At 43.5% G+C, this 17,046-nt stretch overlaps 1 protein-coding gene across 2 annotated transcripts in view; it reads left to right on the forward strand.

Annotated features, from left to right (window-relative positions):
• Positions 1–37: 37 nt before the first annotated feature.
• Positions 38–17,046, forward strand: part of CCNY (cyclin Y) — a gene marked incomplete at its 5' end in the record, with an annotated part of 221,320 nt that continues 204,311 nt past the window's right edge. For both annotated transcript variants that reach the window (XM_080645034.1, XM_080645035.1), the window contains one exon: positions 38–815. In XM_080645034.1, the coding sequence (XP_080501160.1) occupies positions 38–815 (778 nt within the window). The remainder of the gene's footprint in view (positions 816–17,046) is intronic.

A 17,046-nucleotide genomic window follows, 5' to 3' on the forward strand; every position in this document is an offset into this window, starting at 1 on the left:
CGGGCGCCACACTAGCCTTCATCCTGGAGGAAGAAAAATGTGCCACGGACCGCCGGCGGCAGAGGAGTCATCCCTGCCCCGAACCCCGCTCCGGGCCGGATCTGCTTCCAGGGCAGCGGGAAGAGGCGGCGCCGGGGCGGGGCGGGGCGGGTGCCGAGCCTCCTCGGGGCCGTACAGAGCCCGCCTCCGCGTACAGAGCCGAGGGCCGAGCCCGCCCTCGCCGCCCCCGCCGCCCCCGCCACCCCCGCCGCGTTGCCCCCTCGCCGCCGCTCCCGCGGACTCGCGTCTCTGCCGCTTGAACCGGAACCTCTTGCGGAGGCCGCCGCCGGGACCGGGCGCCGAGCGGGAAGCGCGGGGAGGCGGCCTGCGCGGCGCCCGCCATGGCCGCGGCGGGGTGAGGCCGGCGCGGCGGCTGCAGTCGCGCAGTCGGGTACTCCTCGGCCGCGGACGGGCCCACCGCCGCGGACGGGCCAGGGCGGCTCGGAGGCCGAGGGAGCCGCCCGCCGCCGCTGGTCGCCATCGCCGCCCCACCCGCCGCCCATGGCGAGCCCCCGCCGCCGCTGCTGACCGCGCTTCCGTCCGTCCCTGGTGGCGGGCGGGCCCCCGCTCTACGTCCGGCCCCGGGAGCCCGGCGAGCGCCGCGGGCTCCGGGTCGCCGACGATGGGGAACACTACCTCGTGCTGCGTGTCGTCCAGCCCCAAGCTCCGGAGGAATGCGCACTCCCGGCTGGAGTCCTACCGGCCCGACGCCGACCTGAGCCGCGAGGACACGGGCTGCAACCTGCAGCACATCAGCGACCGGGAGAACATCGATGGTGAGCGCGGCCCGGCAGGGACCTGCACCCGCCCGCCGGCCGGGCTGCTTAGCCCTCAGCCCGGCTCCGGACCCGGGCTCGGGTACCGCGGGCGGGGGGCCGGCCCTGGCCACCAGACGGGAAGCGACAGGGCTGGGCGGGGGCGGGCTGGGCTGGGCCACAACCAAGCTGTTCGCGACCAGGCAGAGCTCTTAAATTTTTCAAAAGGTGAACGGAGTGGACACGTTTTGGCAAAACTGAGGATTGACTACCCTTTTGGGATTAGTCTCCCTAGAATTGGAGAATAGGGTTGGCTTGTGTCAACTCCCAGAAAACTTACTAATTGACTCCACTTTCCGCTTGGCTGCCCCCACCAGCATTTCCTTTAAAAATTAAAAACAAAACCAAGAGGCCCCCTTCTACCCCTCCCCCACCGGAGGCGGTTGAGGGATTGGAGTCTAACTCCACCTGAATGCTTAAAAAATTTCTTTAGAGTATTGTTAGAATGGTTTGGAAACAGTTTTGGATTAAGTTGAACGTTTTTGCTTGGGGCTGAATTACAGGTCTATGAATTCCTGATTGATCCGAGTGACTTTTGCTCCGGACTAGTGTTTGTAAAGGAAGTTGAAAAACTGATCACTGACCTAGTAAAGTTTATTTATTTTACTGTTGTTTTTTATCAATATCTTCATTAGTACGATTTTATCAATAAACTACATGGCTTAATATCTACAGATGGGCAGTTTATGCATCATGCTTAGAGTTTACATAATTTTCAACTTTAAAAATTTTGAAATATATTTTTATGACAACTTGATTTTTTTTTTTTGATGTAAAATTCTCACAGTTGATGTGGTTGAACTAATCTGAAAAAAATTATTGTATGAATGAATTGATACAACTCTGCCATAATTCATTCTTGTCAACTTTAGGATGGAGTATTTCCTCTAGTGTGGAAAGCCAAATTTAAACTCCATTAAAAGAATGTTTGGCCTTTTAAAATTTCTTCTGAGTAGTGATTTAATTTCTTTAGGACAGCAACTGTATTAAATGAGTACCACATATAAAGAGATCATTGCAACATCTATATATATAAAAGCCTAAGCCACTGGCCGACTGGCTGGTAGCTATGACATGCACTGACCATCAGGGGGCAGATGCTTAATGCAGGAGCTGCTGAAGGACAGCAATGTTGAAGAGTGCCCTCTTGCACTCCAGGACCCCTTGGGGGATGTCGAACTGCCAGTTTCAGCCCCAACCCTCTCTGCAGGCCGAATCCGTGCACTGTGCCTCTAGTATTGTTTATAATAGGTGCTCATTAAATTAGAACTTCCATATGACATTTCCAGTATTATTTTAGACTTCCATTATCCTAACCTATTCTTTAGATTTTTTTGAACTACATGAATACTTTTATTTTTAAATTTATGCATTTAAAGGCATCTAAAGGATGTTACGAGGTATGTCTTGATCACTGCTATAGTCACAAGCACCTGAAAGAAGTGTCTAGTATATAATAGTTAATAAGTATTGCATTTTAAAGAAATGAGTGAGTGAATGAGTTTAATAAAGAAAGCCATTACCCAGTCCTATATGTGTTGGCAGGCAAAAACATTTTTATTAATTTATTGAATACATTTTTTTTATTGTCTAAAGTTTTACATATGTCTTTTTTTTCCCAATTGACCCCCTCCCCCCAGCTATTCCTACCCCCCTGAGGACAAGCCCCCACCATCCCAGTTATGCTAATATGATAGGCAAAAACATTTGTCAGTAATTTCTCCTTTATGTTGTGAACTAATATTGGGTAGAGGATTTATGTTTTATTATTTTAAAAATATTTTTATTGATTTTTAGAGAGAGGGAGGGGGAGGAAGATATCTGTGTGAGAGTGTAAGGTGGATCTGCTGCCTCCTGCATGCCCCCTACTGGAGATGGAGCCCTCAAGCCTGGCTTGTGCCCTGAGGGGAAATCAAAGCAGCAATTTTTTGGTGCATGGGATGACCCACAACCAACTGAGCCACACCAGCCAGGGTGAGGCTTTATGTTTTAAACTAGAGGCCCGGTGCACGAAATTTGTGCACTGCGGGGGTGGGGGGTGTCCCTCAGCCCAGCCTGCACCCTCTCCAATCTGGAACCCCTCAGGGGATGTCCGACTGCTGGTTTAGGGCCGATCCCACGGGCCTACACGGGCAGTTGGACATCCCTCTCACAATCCAGGATTGCTGGCTCCCAACCGCTCGCCTGCCTGCCTGCCAGCCTGCCTGATTGCCTCTAACCGCTTCTGCCTGCTGGCCTGATCGCCCCCTAACCACTCCCCTGCCAGCCTGATCGATGCCTAACTACACCCCTGCTGGCCCGATTGCCCCCAACTGTCCCCCCGCCGGCCCGATCGCCCCCAACTGCCCTCCCCTGCTGGCCTGATCGCCCCAACCGCCCTCCCCTACTGGCCTGGTCGCCCCCAACTGCCCTCCTCTGCTGGTCTGGTCACCCCCAACTGCCCTTCCCTGCAGGCCCGGTTGCCCACAACTGCCCTCCCATGTCGGCCATCTTGTGGTGGCCATCTTGTGACCACATGGGGGTGGCCATCTTGTGCTAGGGCATGATGGTCAGTTTGCATATTATATAGGAGGATAATGGATTAAAAATACAAACAGAAGGGAGAGTCACATTTCTTAGAGCCAGGCTGTATACTGTTACTTACTATAGTAGGGAAACACACGCACGCACACACTCACGCACACACAAAAATTGTAACCAGCTATTTGGCAATAGGCTTAGGAGGATTTTGCCCCGGAAAAATAGAATAGTATTGTGTGTTCTTTCACATGAAAGAAATCTAAATTTGGTCATCACTCACTTTTGAGAAAACATTTGGAAGATCACAAATTCTTGTTTTGTAGGTTTAGCATAGTTTAAGAGACTAGGTCAGGTTAAGAAGATTTCTAATTTAGGCTGTGGTTCCTACGATGATGCTACTTTAAACCCAGAAATATTTAAACAGTGTTTTCTTTGTTTCCCAAGTTCATGTAATACTTCTGGGATTTACCTATCCAGCAGTTCTCAGCATTGGTGTCAATTAGCTCAGAAATATAGGACTGGGCCTTTGATCATGGTTAAAGCTCTCAAGGTAATTCTAAGATGCAGCCAGGGTTGAAAATTGTTGCTGTTGTTCAGGGGCATTTTCCATAGAAATTCCGTGTTAGAGGCTGGACAAGAGAACAGATTTAACTTAAAGAGGATATGTGTGTACATATATTTACATATACAGTATGTGTATATGTAGTGTGTGTGTATATATATTTATGTATATACATTGTGTGTGTATATATGTATATACTAGAGGCCCAATGTACAAAAATTCGTGCAAGAGTAGGTCTTCCTTCCCCTGGCTGCCGGCACCATCTTCCCTCCAGCACCCGGGACCCGGGCCGGCTTCCCTCGGGCCACCCGCAGGCATCTGGGACCCCGGCTGGCTTCCCTTGGGCCACCCGCAGGCATCCAGGACCCCGGCTGGCTTCCCTCCGGCCCTGGCTTTGTCAGGAAGGACGTCCGGTCTAATTAGCATATTACCCTTTTTTTATTATAGATATGTGTGTGTGTGCAGTAGTGTTAGATGATTAGTAAACATTTTAAAACTACATCAATTCTTTTTTTAATTAAGTTTACCAGGGTAACATTGGTTAATAAAATTATGTAGGTTACATCTCAGTTCTTGATTCTAATACAGTATATAACAAGTACAGCATATAACAAAAGCTGAGGTGCTCAAGTACCATCATTCTTTTTAAAAAATATATATATTGATTTCAGAGAAGAAGGGAGAGGGGGAGAGAGAGAGAAACATCAATGATGAGAATCATTGATTGGCTGTATCCTGCACCCCCCCCCCCCCCCCCCCGGGATCGAGCCCGCAATCCAGGACATGTGCCCTGACTGGGAATTGAACCATGATCTCCTGGTTCATAAGTCAATGCTCAACCACTGAGCCATGCCAACGGGGCGCCATCATTCTTATGTTCCAGACAACTAGAATGGAAAGGTTCAGAGAAGTTCATGAGGCTTCTGTGATAGGTTAGTTTCTTTAAAACACAGATAAATGAGCTAATGTACCCATGTTTTCCCTGTTCAAACACACATGGGTAATATTTGTCCCATAGGATTTCAGTGACTGAGTTACGGCCGTTAGGCTTCTGTGAGACCTACCTGCAGCTTACCCTATCTTTGTACTCAGTGTACATTAGTGTTAGATTACTAGTATTCATGTTTTTGAAATTTATATTAGACTCGTCAGTTCCTTAGGTATTATTTCTTATAATGATGATAATAATAATTACAACCTGTATGTATTGTTTAGTCTGTGCCAGATACTGCTTGACATGTTTGTTTAGTACTCAGAATAACCCTATGGGTAATATTATCCTTACTTTAAGACAAAGAAATGAGGCAGAGAGGGGAGAAATGATGTGTCCAAGGTCATACAGCCAACAAATGACCAGTGGAAACTTTCCATTGTTTACTTGACTAGTCATCAAACATTAACTAGTCTGGGGCTGCCTTCTGGAGCAGGCTGTCTTATTGCCGTCCTTTCTGAGAAGGAACTTCCATCTATCTGCAGTAGATTATTGGCCTTCCCTGAGTAGATTATTTCTGTGGGAGGAGAAAGAGAAGAGTGGACTAAAGAGAGTTTAAAATTTTATGAGACCAAATAAATCAGGATACTTGTAATGTGTATCATAGTATCAGTTGGGCCTCAGAATGATTGATGGCAACTTCATCCTTTGTAGATCAGCTGTCATCCTTGACAATCCAGTATCTCTCTCATCCCATATCCAGTCTGCTAGGAAAGCATGACTCTCTACCTTCAAAATATATCCAGAATCTGACACTTCTTAAAACCTTTCCTGCTGCTCTTCTGATTTAATAGCCTAACTGGTCTCCTTGTTTCCACCTTTGCCCACTACAGTCTGTTCTCAATACAGCAGCTGTGGTGAGCTCCTTTTTAAAACTTAACAAATCACTCTGCTCAAAAACTGCAGTGACTCCTTATTTCACATGGAGTAAAAGCTTTACAATGTACTTTTACAATGGAGGCCTTACGCTGGGCTCCAAGGCCCTTTGTGATCTGCCTGCCCTCCTCAATCACTCACTAGCTTATTGCAGCCACACTGGCCTCCTTTAGTGCTGTTCATTGAACATACCAGACATACTCTTGCTCCAGGGCTTTTGCTCTGTCCCTCTGCCTGGAATGCTCTTCTCTGTGTATTCTCTTGGCTAACATCCTCACTGTTTCCAATCTGGGTTCAAGTCTCACCTTTTCAGTGAGGGCTTCCTTATCACCCCATTTAATGTCCCTCATGCCACCCCATCAGCAATCCTAGTATACAGTCTTTGCCCTACTGTTTCTTTATTACTTATCACCTGTAAGACAGTGTATAAGTATATTCACTTATAATAGTTACTGTTTCTACTCATGGAAATTCCATGAGAACATTTTTTTTTTCTTGTTCATGGATATAACCCATGTGCCTAGCATAGTTGCCTGAAATCTTGAAGACACTCTGTAAATATTTGTTGAATGAATGAGTGAAGCCAGCCTCTTAAGAACATTAGAGTCAGAGCATCATCGTGTATATTTATTGGGTGAGAGGAAACAGGCGGAAGTAGAGAACGGATAAGACTTGTAATAATGCCAGTGGAGTGGATGTGAAATTTTTTTGGTTTTGTTGGTATTTTATACTGAGAGGTAGCAGGTAGGGTGAAGTCCTGAAAATGAAACAGGAAAGATTTTAAAGCATAATTAAAAGAAAAACCAACCCAAACTGAAAGAAAATTGTAGTTGAAGGAATTCTGTGTAACAATGTGCTGTTTAGTCTTTTTTCCTTATCTATTCAGATGAATGGCTTAGCTGTGCCTAACATTCTTAAGGATCAAAACGAGGCTAAAATGCTTAATAAACCAAAAAGTACTAGATGAACATATGCAACTATGAACATAGTCACTCATGTTGATTTTCTTTTTTTTTTTTTAAATAAATCTTTATTCAGATTATTACAATTATTTCTCCTTTTTCCCCCCATAGCTCCCCTCCACCCATTTCCCACCCCACCTTCTGCCCTTACCTCTCCCGCACTGTCCTCATCCATAGGTGTATGATTTTTGTCCATTCTCTTCATGAACCCCCCATACCCCTTTCCCCCTGAGAATTATCAGTCCACTCCCTTTCTATGCCCCTGATTCTATTATATTCACCAGATTATTCTGTTCCTCAGGTTTTTAATTCACTTGATTTTTAGGTTCGCTTGTTGATAGATATGTATTTGTTGTTCATAATTTTTCTCTTTACGTTTTTCTTCTTCCTCTTCTTTAAGAATACCTTTCAGCATTTCATATAATACTGGTTTGGTGGTGATGAACTCCTTCAGCTTTTTCTTATCTGTGAAGCTCTTTATCTGCCCTTCAATTCTGAATGATAGCTTTGCTGGGTAGAGTAATCTTGGTTGTAGGTTCTTGCTATTCATCACATTGAAAATTTCTTGCCACTCCCGTCTGGCCTGCATAGTTTCTGTTGAGAAGTCAGCTGACAGTCGTATGGGTGCTCCCTTGTAGGTAATTAACTGTTTTTCTCTTGCTGCTTTTAATATTCTCTCTTTGTCTTTTGCTCTTGGCATTTTAATTATGATGTGTCTTGGTGTGGTCCTCTTTGGATTCCTTTTGTTTGGGGTTCTGTGCACTTCCTGGACTTGTAAGTCTATTTCTTTCACCAGGTGGGGGAAGTTTTCGGTCATTATTTCTTCAAATAGGTTTTCAGTATCTTGCTCTCTCTCTTCTTCTGGCACCCCCATAATTCTGATGTTGGTACGCTTGAAGTTGTCCCAGAGTCTTCTTACATTATCTTCAACTTTTAGGATTTTTTTTTTTGCTTTTTGCTTTTTCGGTTGAGTGTTTTTTGCTTCTTTGTATTTCAATTCTTTAACTTGGTTCTTGTGTTCCTCTATTCTGTTTTTGGGTCTCTGTATAATATTTTTTATTTCAGTCAGTGTATGTTTAATTTCTAGTTGGTCCTTTTTCATATCTTCGAGGGTCTCGTTATATTTATCGGCCTTTTCTAGGATATTCTTAAAAAGTCTTATAACCGTGGTTTTGAATTCTATATCCAGTCGTTTGTTTTCCTCCATTTCTTTCATTTGTGATCTGATTCTTTGACCCCGCATTTTCACTGATTCCCTGAGTTGGTAAGGTAGATATTTGTGCTAGGTTTCCAATAAGGCCCAGTGGGTCTGCTTCCCCAGTTAACCTGAGGTGGACACTCTTGGTGCACCCCTTTGTGGACTGTATGTACAGCCTTGTTGTAATTAAGTCTTTATTGTTGTTGGTATCACTGGGAAGAATTGACCTCTGGGCCAGTTGGCTGTAAGGATCAGCTGTGTCTATGCTGGGAGAAGTTCGGTGCTGGAGACAGCCTTATAGGATTAGACTTGCCAAATTGCAATAGCCTCTGTGCTCAGCTTGGATGGGGTGGAGTCTCAGTCTTGGCTTCCTGTCAGCCTTGCCCTTGCGCGCACGTGCGCTTTCAGTCCTCCGCCTTCCCCAGCTCGAGTCTCCGCCTGAGAGTCCAGACTCCCCCCACAAGAGCGTGGGTCCCCAGGGGCTCGCCTGGAACTGGGGTTCACTGCAGTCAGAACTGGGGCTCAGTGCCGTCAGGAGCCTCTGACTTCCTTCCACTAGGGAAAGCCTGTGGCAACCTCCGCAGCCTTTGTGCGCACTGGCCCGCGTGCGCCTTCAGACTTCTGCCTTTCCCAGCTCGAGTCTCTGCCCGAGAGTCCAGACTCCCCCCGTAAGAGCGTGGGTCCCCAGGGGTTTTCCCGGAACTGGGGTTCAGTGCAGTCAGAACTGGGGTTCAGTGCAGTTGGTGGCTTCCTTCCCCCTTCCGCCAAAGAAAGTCAGCCAGGCTCTCAGCCGCCCTTCCTCTCTGCGCGCACAAAGCCCCTTTGCCGTACCTCCAATTCTCTGTGAGCTTTTCTTTTTCCTTCTAGTTGTAGAATTGTCACTCAGCCAGCTTTCCTGTGGTTCTGGATGGTGTCCGTTCTGTCTTTTAGTTGTAGTTTTGAAATTGTTGTGCGAGGCAGCAGTTTAGGTGTTTACCTATGCCGCCATCTTGGTTTCTCTCCTCATGTTGATTTTCTTACATTGAATTGAAATTACATTGTAAATGTGTTTGAACTTCCCACATCCAGAGAAGCTTGAAGCCGGAAGGGCTCATCCTAGGTACAGGAAAGATAACCAGAAAAAGTACATTATTAAAAGGGTGGAGAGGCAAAGGAACAATTTAAAATCATAGTACCTGTTGTAGTGTTAACTTGAACTTCTCTTGGTTTTTTGGGTATCGGCAAACTATTTAACTGTATCTCTTCAATGTTCTTTTTCTTGAATGTCAGTCCCACATTAATATTTTCAGCCTGATGGACAAAACCATACCTGTGGACTTTAATTTCAGACTAAGATTTAAACTAAGGCACACTGACTTCAAAGATTTGTGAAGACACTGACTCTGCATGGACTGACTGCATGTTAGCAGTGTAGAAAGGGGCAAGGTCCAAGTGTGCTGAGAGAGCCATTTTACAAAGCATGATGATGGCTCCGTGACCTCCACTCTACTGACTAATTTTGTTTTACTCTCATAATTTAGAATTATGCCCTCACTTTACAGATAAGGAAACTAAATCTTGGATAGGTACAATCACTTGCCCAGGTCATACAGATCATGGACAGGGGTAGTAAAATTTTCTGCATGTTAACATTGGGCTAAGAACTCTGCTAATTACTGACCTGTTTTATCTATTTAAATTTTTACATTGTCCTACCCATTTTACAGGAGAGGAAACTGAACCTTAACTTAAGGGTTAAAAAATGGGCTTGAGTTTCCACAGCTAACTAGTAACAAAGTTGGGTTTTAATCTACCATCACTTGCTAGAGTCCCACACCTCAATAGCCCTGTGACAACTAATTAGGGAGGGATCTGTGTTTAGATTTTGACATCCTGGTGCCTGGCCCATGGCTGCTTTGTTTTGGATCCAGTCATTGCCTGTATACTTTTGGTTAGCAATACTTTGTGATTAAGATTTTTACTTTTCTCCCTAGTAATAATTTTGTGGAATGGTAGATTTTCTCAACCTTAGGAGATGAATTGCTTTCACATTTCTGGCTAGATGAAACTAATGCAAAGATCAAATCCATTCCTATCCAGAAAAGGACAGAACCAAAAGGAAAAAAAATAATAAGAGGCAAGACTTGAGTCGCTTTAAAAGTGTTTTAATCACACAGGGTCAGAGATTTTTGCTCCATGTGTGTCATGTTGGGCTTACTTTAAGCAGTGTTTGGTATCTTTCACAAGAGAGCTGTTGACAATACCATACTTGTCATACTTCAAAGCCCAAATCATGATTCAACATTTAGGCAACTATGGTAAGTCCATGGCACTAACAGTATCACTTCCTCTCACACTTTTCAGTATCCTTTTCAGCTTGTAGTTGGAAGGAGGCAGAAAATTCACTTTCCCTGTAGTATTTTGCATCATCTTGAAATGTTGAGCAGTTTGTTGGTGGGACTCTTGGTCAGGAGACCCTTTCCTCTCTGCTCTATTCTGAATGAGGGAGGAGCTCAAGGGGAGTGAATCTGAGAGAGCTCTTCCCAGGGCGTTTACAAAAATGTGCCTCCAGCTCTGTGGTTCCATCTTTATTGTCAGACCTCTGTCCCTCTGAGCCTCACTTTACTATTTGCTTAAAAACAGTATCTAAAAATACTGCCTTGCCTTATGCCCTGAGGTACCTAAAATGAGGATCAAAATGACACTAGCCCTGGCTGATGTGGCTCAGTTTCCCATGCACCAAAGGATCACGGGTTCGATTCCCGGTCAGGGCATGTACCCAGGTTGTATGTTCATGCCCGGTTGGGGTGCATGTGGGAGGCAACTGATCGATGAATCTCTCTTATATCGATGTTTCTCTCTCTCCCCCCCTCTCTTTTCCTCTCCAGAATAAATGAAAAACATATCCTTGGGTGAGGATGAAAGAGAGAGAGAGAAAGAGAGAGAGAGAGACAGAGACACTGAACCACTTAATAAGCCAAAAAGTAACAGATGAACATATGTCGATATGAATAAGGCACTCATGTGGATTTTCTTATATTAAACATGAAGTGTGTTCCAAGATCTACAAAAAACTTCAATGGCCCATAGAAGCTAGCACCTGAAGGGCTGCCTGATTGCCCCTAACCGCTTCTCTGGTATTCAAGGTAATACCAGAGGATAACTGGAATTCTAGAGTTGGGTAGGGTGAGGTTCTATAGAGCTCTGTGGCTTTGAATGGGAAGCTTGCTGGCAGTAGAATTTGGAATAGAAATACTGCTCTTTCTAGCATACTGCTCCTGTACAATCATTTTTTATTTTTCAATTATAGTTGACATACATTATTAGTTTTAGGTGTACATTCCCAGTGATTAGACAACATATAACTTTCTAAGAGATCATCCTGATAAATCTCACACCCATCTGACACTATGCATACAGTTATTAGAATATTATTGACTATATTCCCTATGCTGTACTTACGTTCTCATGACTATTCTGTAACAAACAATTTGTACTTCTTAATCCCTTCACCATTTCTCCACCCCCCCTCCAATCTGGCAATCATTAAAATGTTCTCTGTATCTATGAATCTGTTTCTGTTTTGCTTGTTCATTTATTTTGATTTTTTAGATACAATTATTGATAGATAAATATTTATTGCCATTTTATTGTTCACATTTCTTATCTTTTTTCTTTCTTAAAGAAGACCCTTTAACATTTTATGTATTAGTAATACTGGTTTGGTGGTGGTGAACTCCTTTAGCTTTTTCTTGTCTGCATAATTCTTTATCTGACCTTTGATTTTAAATGATAGCTTTGCAAGGTAATCTTGGTTATAGGTCCTTGCTTTTCATCTTTTAAATATTTCTTGTGCCAGTGCCTTTGCTCTGCAAAGTTTCTGTTGAGAAATCTTATGGGAACTCCCTAATAGGTAACTGCTTTTTTCTTGCTGCTTTTATGTCTTTTAACCTTAGCCATTGTAATTATGTGTTTTGGTGTGGACCTCTTTGGGATCATCTTGTTTGAGACATTGTACACTTCCTGGATGTGTATGTTTAATTCCTTCATCAAATTTTCTGTCATTTTTTTCAAATAGTTTTTTTTTTCCTTTTTTTTTTACATGCAATAATCATTAATATTTTAAGAAAAATATTTTAAATATGTTACATGAAATAAACATTAATATTTCAAGAAAAATTATTTTAAATATATGCAATAAACATTAATATTTCAAGAAAAAAAAGATTTAAAATATAATATTATTACCAAAACTGTACTAATCTATTTATATAAAAGCCTAAGCAACTGTTTTGACTGAACGACCGGAACAACTGGTCGACCACTTGACCAGTTGCTATGACGCACACTGAACACCAGGGGGCAGATGCTCAACGCAGAAGCTGCCTCCTGGTGGTCTTTGCACTCGCACAGCCAACCTCCGGCAGCTGGCCAGCCTCCCGGTTGGCCCCCCGATAGGCGGGGGAGCTGGCTGGCCAGCCTCCCATGGCCCCTCCTCCTGGCGGCCGGCCCCACAATAGGAGCCAATGTGGGGGAGGCTTGCAGGCCAACCTCCCATGGTCCCTCTGCCCAGCCGACCCCCCATTAGGCCTTGATAACCAGTCAGGCCAAGTGACCCCACCCATGCACGAATTTGTGCACTAGGCCTCTAATGGAGTATACTACCACAAAAGTTGTAGAAAATATTAAAAATCTGCAAATAACAGGATTACTTCTAAAATTTTTTCCCTCTGGCTCTATTTTTTCTTTTTAAAGATGTGATTTATTTATTCATTTTTATTGTCTAAAGTTTTACATGTGTCTCCTTTTTTCCCAATTGACCCCCTACCCCCCAGCCATTCCCACCTAGGGTCAGCCCCCACTTCCCCAGTGTCTGTGTCCATTGGTTATGCTAATATGCATGCTTACAAGTCCTTTGGTTGCTTTCTAACCACCCCCCTACTATTTGTCTCTAGGTCGATCTATTCTTGTTCATCAAATTATGTTGATCATTATATCCCACATATGAGTAGATCATGTGATATTTATCTTTCTCCGACTGGCTTATTTCGCTTAACATGATGTTCTCCAGTTCCATCCATCTTGTTGCAAATGTTAAAAGTTCCTTCTTTTTTATAGCGGCATAGTATTCCATTGTGTAGATGTAACACAGCTTTTTAATCCACTCATCTACTGGTGGGCACTTAGGCTGCTATGAACATAGGGGTACATACATCCTTTCTGATAGTTGTTTCTGGTTTCTTGGGATATAGTCCTAGGAGTGAGATTACTGAGTCAAATGGGAGTTCCATTTTTAACTTTTTGGGGAAACTCCATACTATCTTCCACAATGGTTGCACCACTCTGCATTCCCAAGAAGTGCAAGAGGGTTCCTTTTTCTCCAGCCAGCACTTATCATTTGTTGATTTGCTAATGATAGCCATTCTGACAGTTGTGAGATGGTACCTCATTGTCATTTTTTTTTGCGTCTCTTGTCTGATTAGTGACTTTGAGCATGTTTTCATATGTATCTCAGCCTTCTGTATGTCCTCTTTCGAAAAGTATCTATTTAGGTCCTTTGTCCATTTTTTGATTGGGTTATTTATCTTCCTTTTGTTAAGTTGTATGAGTTCCCTATAAATTGTGGAGATTAAACCCTTATTGGAGATAACATTGGCAAATATGTTCTCCCATGCATTGGGCTTTCTTGTTGTTTTGTTGATGGTTTCTTTTGCTTTGCAGAAGCTTTTTATTTTGATGTAGTCCCGTTTGTTTATTTTCTCCTTAATTTCCATTGCCCTAGGAGCTGTATCGGTAAAGATAATGCTATGACATATGTCTGAAATTTTGCTGCCTGTGGATTCTTCGAAGATTTTTATGGTTTTCCGTCTTAAGTTTAAGTCCTTTATCCATTTTGAGTTCGTTTTTGTGTATGGTATAAGTTAGTGGCCTAGTGTCATTTTTTTGCATGTATCTGTCCAATTTTCCCAACACCATTTATTGAAGAGACTATCTTGACTCCATTGTATGCTCTTGCCTCCTCTGTCAAATATTGAGCATAATGGCTTGGGTTGATTTCTGGGTTCTCTGTTCTGTTCCATTGGTCTATATGTCTGTTCTTGTGCTAGTACCAGGCAATTCTGAGAACGGTGGCTTTGTAATATAGCTTGATATGTGGTATTGTGATCCCTCCAACTTTGTTCTTTCTCAGGATTGCTTTGGCTATTCGAAGTCTTTTTTTATTCCATATGCTTTTTTAGAGTATTTATTCTCGGTCTGTGAAATATTCCATTGGTATCTTAATGGTGATTGCATTGACTCTGTAGATTGCTTTGGGTAGTATGGACATTTTAATGATGTTGATTCTACCAATCAATGAACACAGTATATCCTCCCATTTGTTTATGTCTTTCTCTATCTCTTTTTTCAACTATAGTTTTCCGAGTACAGGTCTATTATCTACTTAGTTAAGTTTATGTCTAGGTATCTTAATTTTTTTGGTGCAATAGTAAATTGGATTTTTTTTTGGTTTGTTTCTCGTTCTGTGAGTTCATTATCCTGTTAATAAAAGAGTAGTATGCAAATTGAGCGTACCTCTGCTATACCCACAAGCCACGCCCACCAGCCAGTCAGGAGCGGATATGCAAATAAACCCAACCAAGGTGGCTGCGGCCACAGAGAGCAGGAGGCTTGGGTTTCCCCGGCAATGGAGGAAGCCAAGCTTTCCCTCTGCCCTGGCCTGCCTTGGCCTCTGCTTAAGGCTACAAAGTTTCAATTATAGAAGATAAATAAATCCCAACAGAAATGGCTGCTGCCACCGAGCGAGCAGGAGCCTTGGCTCCACTCCAGGCTACAAAGTTTCAATTGTAGAAGATAAATAAATCCCAGATACCAGGGCCTCCGCTTGGGTCGCCAGGGAGCGTGGCTGGCCTGCAAACCACCACAGGCCCCTCGCCTAGGCCGCCCCACGCCCCAAGGGAACCCCCACCCTGATCTGGGACACCCTTCAGGGCAAACCAGCTATCCCCCACCCGTGCACCAGACCTCTATCCTATCTAATAAAAGAGCAATATGCAGATTGACCATCACTCCAACACACAAGATGGCTGCCCCCATGTGGTCAAAGATCCTGCCCCCATGTGGACATAAGATGGCCACCACAAGATTGCCAGCAGGGGAGGGCAGTTGGGAGGGACCAGGCCTGCAAGGGAGGGCATTTGGGGGCAATAAGGCCAGCAGGGGAGGGCAGTTAGGGTGTGACCAGGCTGGCAGAGGAGGGAAGTTGGGATGACCGGGCCTGCAGGGAAGGGCAGTTGGGGGGGACCAGGCCTGCAGGGGAGGGCAGTTAGCCGTGACCAGGCCTGCAGGGGAGGGCAGTTAGGGGTGACCAGGCCTGCAGGGGAGGGTAGTTAGGGGCAAATAGGCTGGCAGGGGAGCAGTTAGGCATCAATCAGCCTGGCAGGGGAGTGGTTAGGGTGTGAGCAGGCTGGCAGGCAGAAGTGGTTAGGGGCATTCAGGAAGGCAGGCAGGCGAGAGGTTGGGAGCCAGCAGTCCCGGATTGTGAGAGGGATGTCCGACTGCGGGATCGGGCCTAAACCCGCAGTCAGACATCCCCCTAGGGGTCCCAGATTGGAGACGGTGCAGGCTGGGCTGAGGTCCATGCCCTCCCACGCACAAATTTCATGCACTGGACCTCTAGTTGGTGTATAAAAAGCCACAGATTTCTGGATGTTCATTTTGTATCCTGATACATTGCCAAATTCCTTTATTAAGTCTAGTAGTTTTTTGATGGAGTCTTTGGGGTTTTCTATGTACAATATCATGTCATCTATGAATAATGACAATTTTACATTCTCTTTTCCAACTTGGGTGCCTTTTATTTCTTCTTCCTGTCTGATCGCTATGGCTAGAACTTTCAGTACTATGTTGAACAGGAGTGGTGAAAGTGGGCTTCCCTGTATATTGTTCCTGTTCCTAGGGGAAATGGTTTTAGTTTTTTCCAATTGAGTATGATGTTGGCTGTAGGATTGTCATATATGGCCATTATCATGTTGAGATAAGCTCCCTTTATTTCCACTTTGCTGAGAGTTTTTATCAAAAATGGGTGTTGGATTTTGTTGAATGCTTTTTCTGAGCCTATTGATATGATCATGTGAATTTTGTCTTTCAATATGTTTATGTAATGTATCATGTTTATTGATTTGCGAATATTGTACCAGACTTGCATCCCTGGAATAATAATCCCAATTGATCATGGTGTATGATCTTTTTAATATATTGCTGGATGTGATTTTCTAATGTTTTGTTGAGAATTTTCACATCTATGTTCATCAGGGATATTGGTCTGTAATTCTTTTTCTTTGTAGTGTCTTTATCTGGTTTTGGAATTAGTATAATGCCTCATAAAAAGAGTTTGGAAGTGTTCCTTCCTCTTGGATTTTCTGAAATAGTTTGAGGAGTGTGTTAGTTCTCTTTGAATGTTTGGTAAAACTCCCCTGTGAAGCCATCTGGACCTGGGCTTTTTTTGGTGTGAGTTTTTTGATTACTGCTTCTATTTCATCAGTTGTTACTGGCCTATTCAGGTTTTTTGATTCTTCCTGATTCAGTTTTGGGACACTGTATTTTTCTAGAATTTGTCTATTTCATCCACATTATCCAGCTTGTTGGCATATAGTTAGTTGTTCATAGTATTTTCTTACAATCCTTTGTATTTATGTGGTGTCAGTGGTTACTTCTCCACTTTTGTTTCTGATTTTATTTATTTATTTTATTTCTCTTTGTGTCTTGATGAGTCTTGCTAATGATTTATCAATTTTGTTTATCCTTTTAAAGAATCAGCTCTTGATTTTCATTGATTTTTTTTTTTTTTTAGTCTCTATGTTATTTATTTCTGCTCTAATCTTTATTCTTTCCTTCCTTCTACTTTGTACTTTTCTTATAGTTCTCTTTCTAGTTTTTTTGCAGGGTTAAATAGGTTATTGCTGATTTTTCTTGTTTTTTTTTTTTTTTTTTTTTTTTTTTTTTTTGAGGCATGCCTGTAGTGCTATGAATTTCCCTCCCAGGACCACTTTTGCTGTGTCCCAGAGATTTGGGGTTGTTGTATGTTTATTTTCATTTGTTTCCAG

Source organism: Plecotus auritus (genome assembly GCF_963455305.1).
Source record: "Plecotus auritus genome assembly, chromosome: 1".
In the NCBI taxonomy this organism is placed as follows: domain Eukaryota; kingdom Metazoa; phylum Chordata; class Mammalia; order Chiroptera; family Vespertilionidae; genus Plecotus; species Plecotus auritus.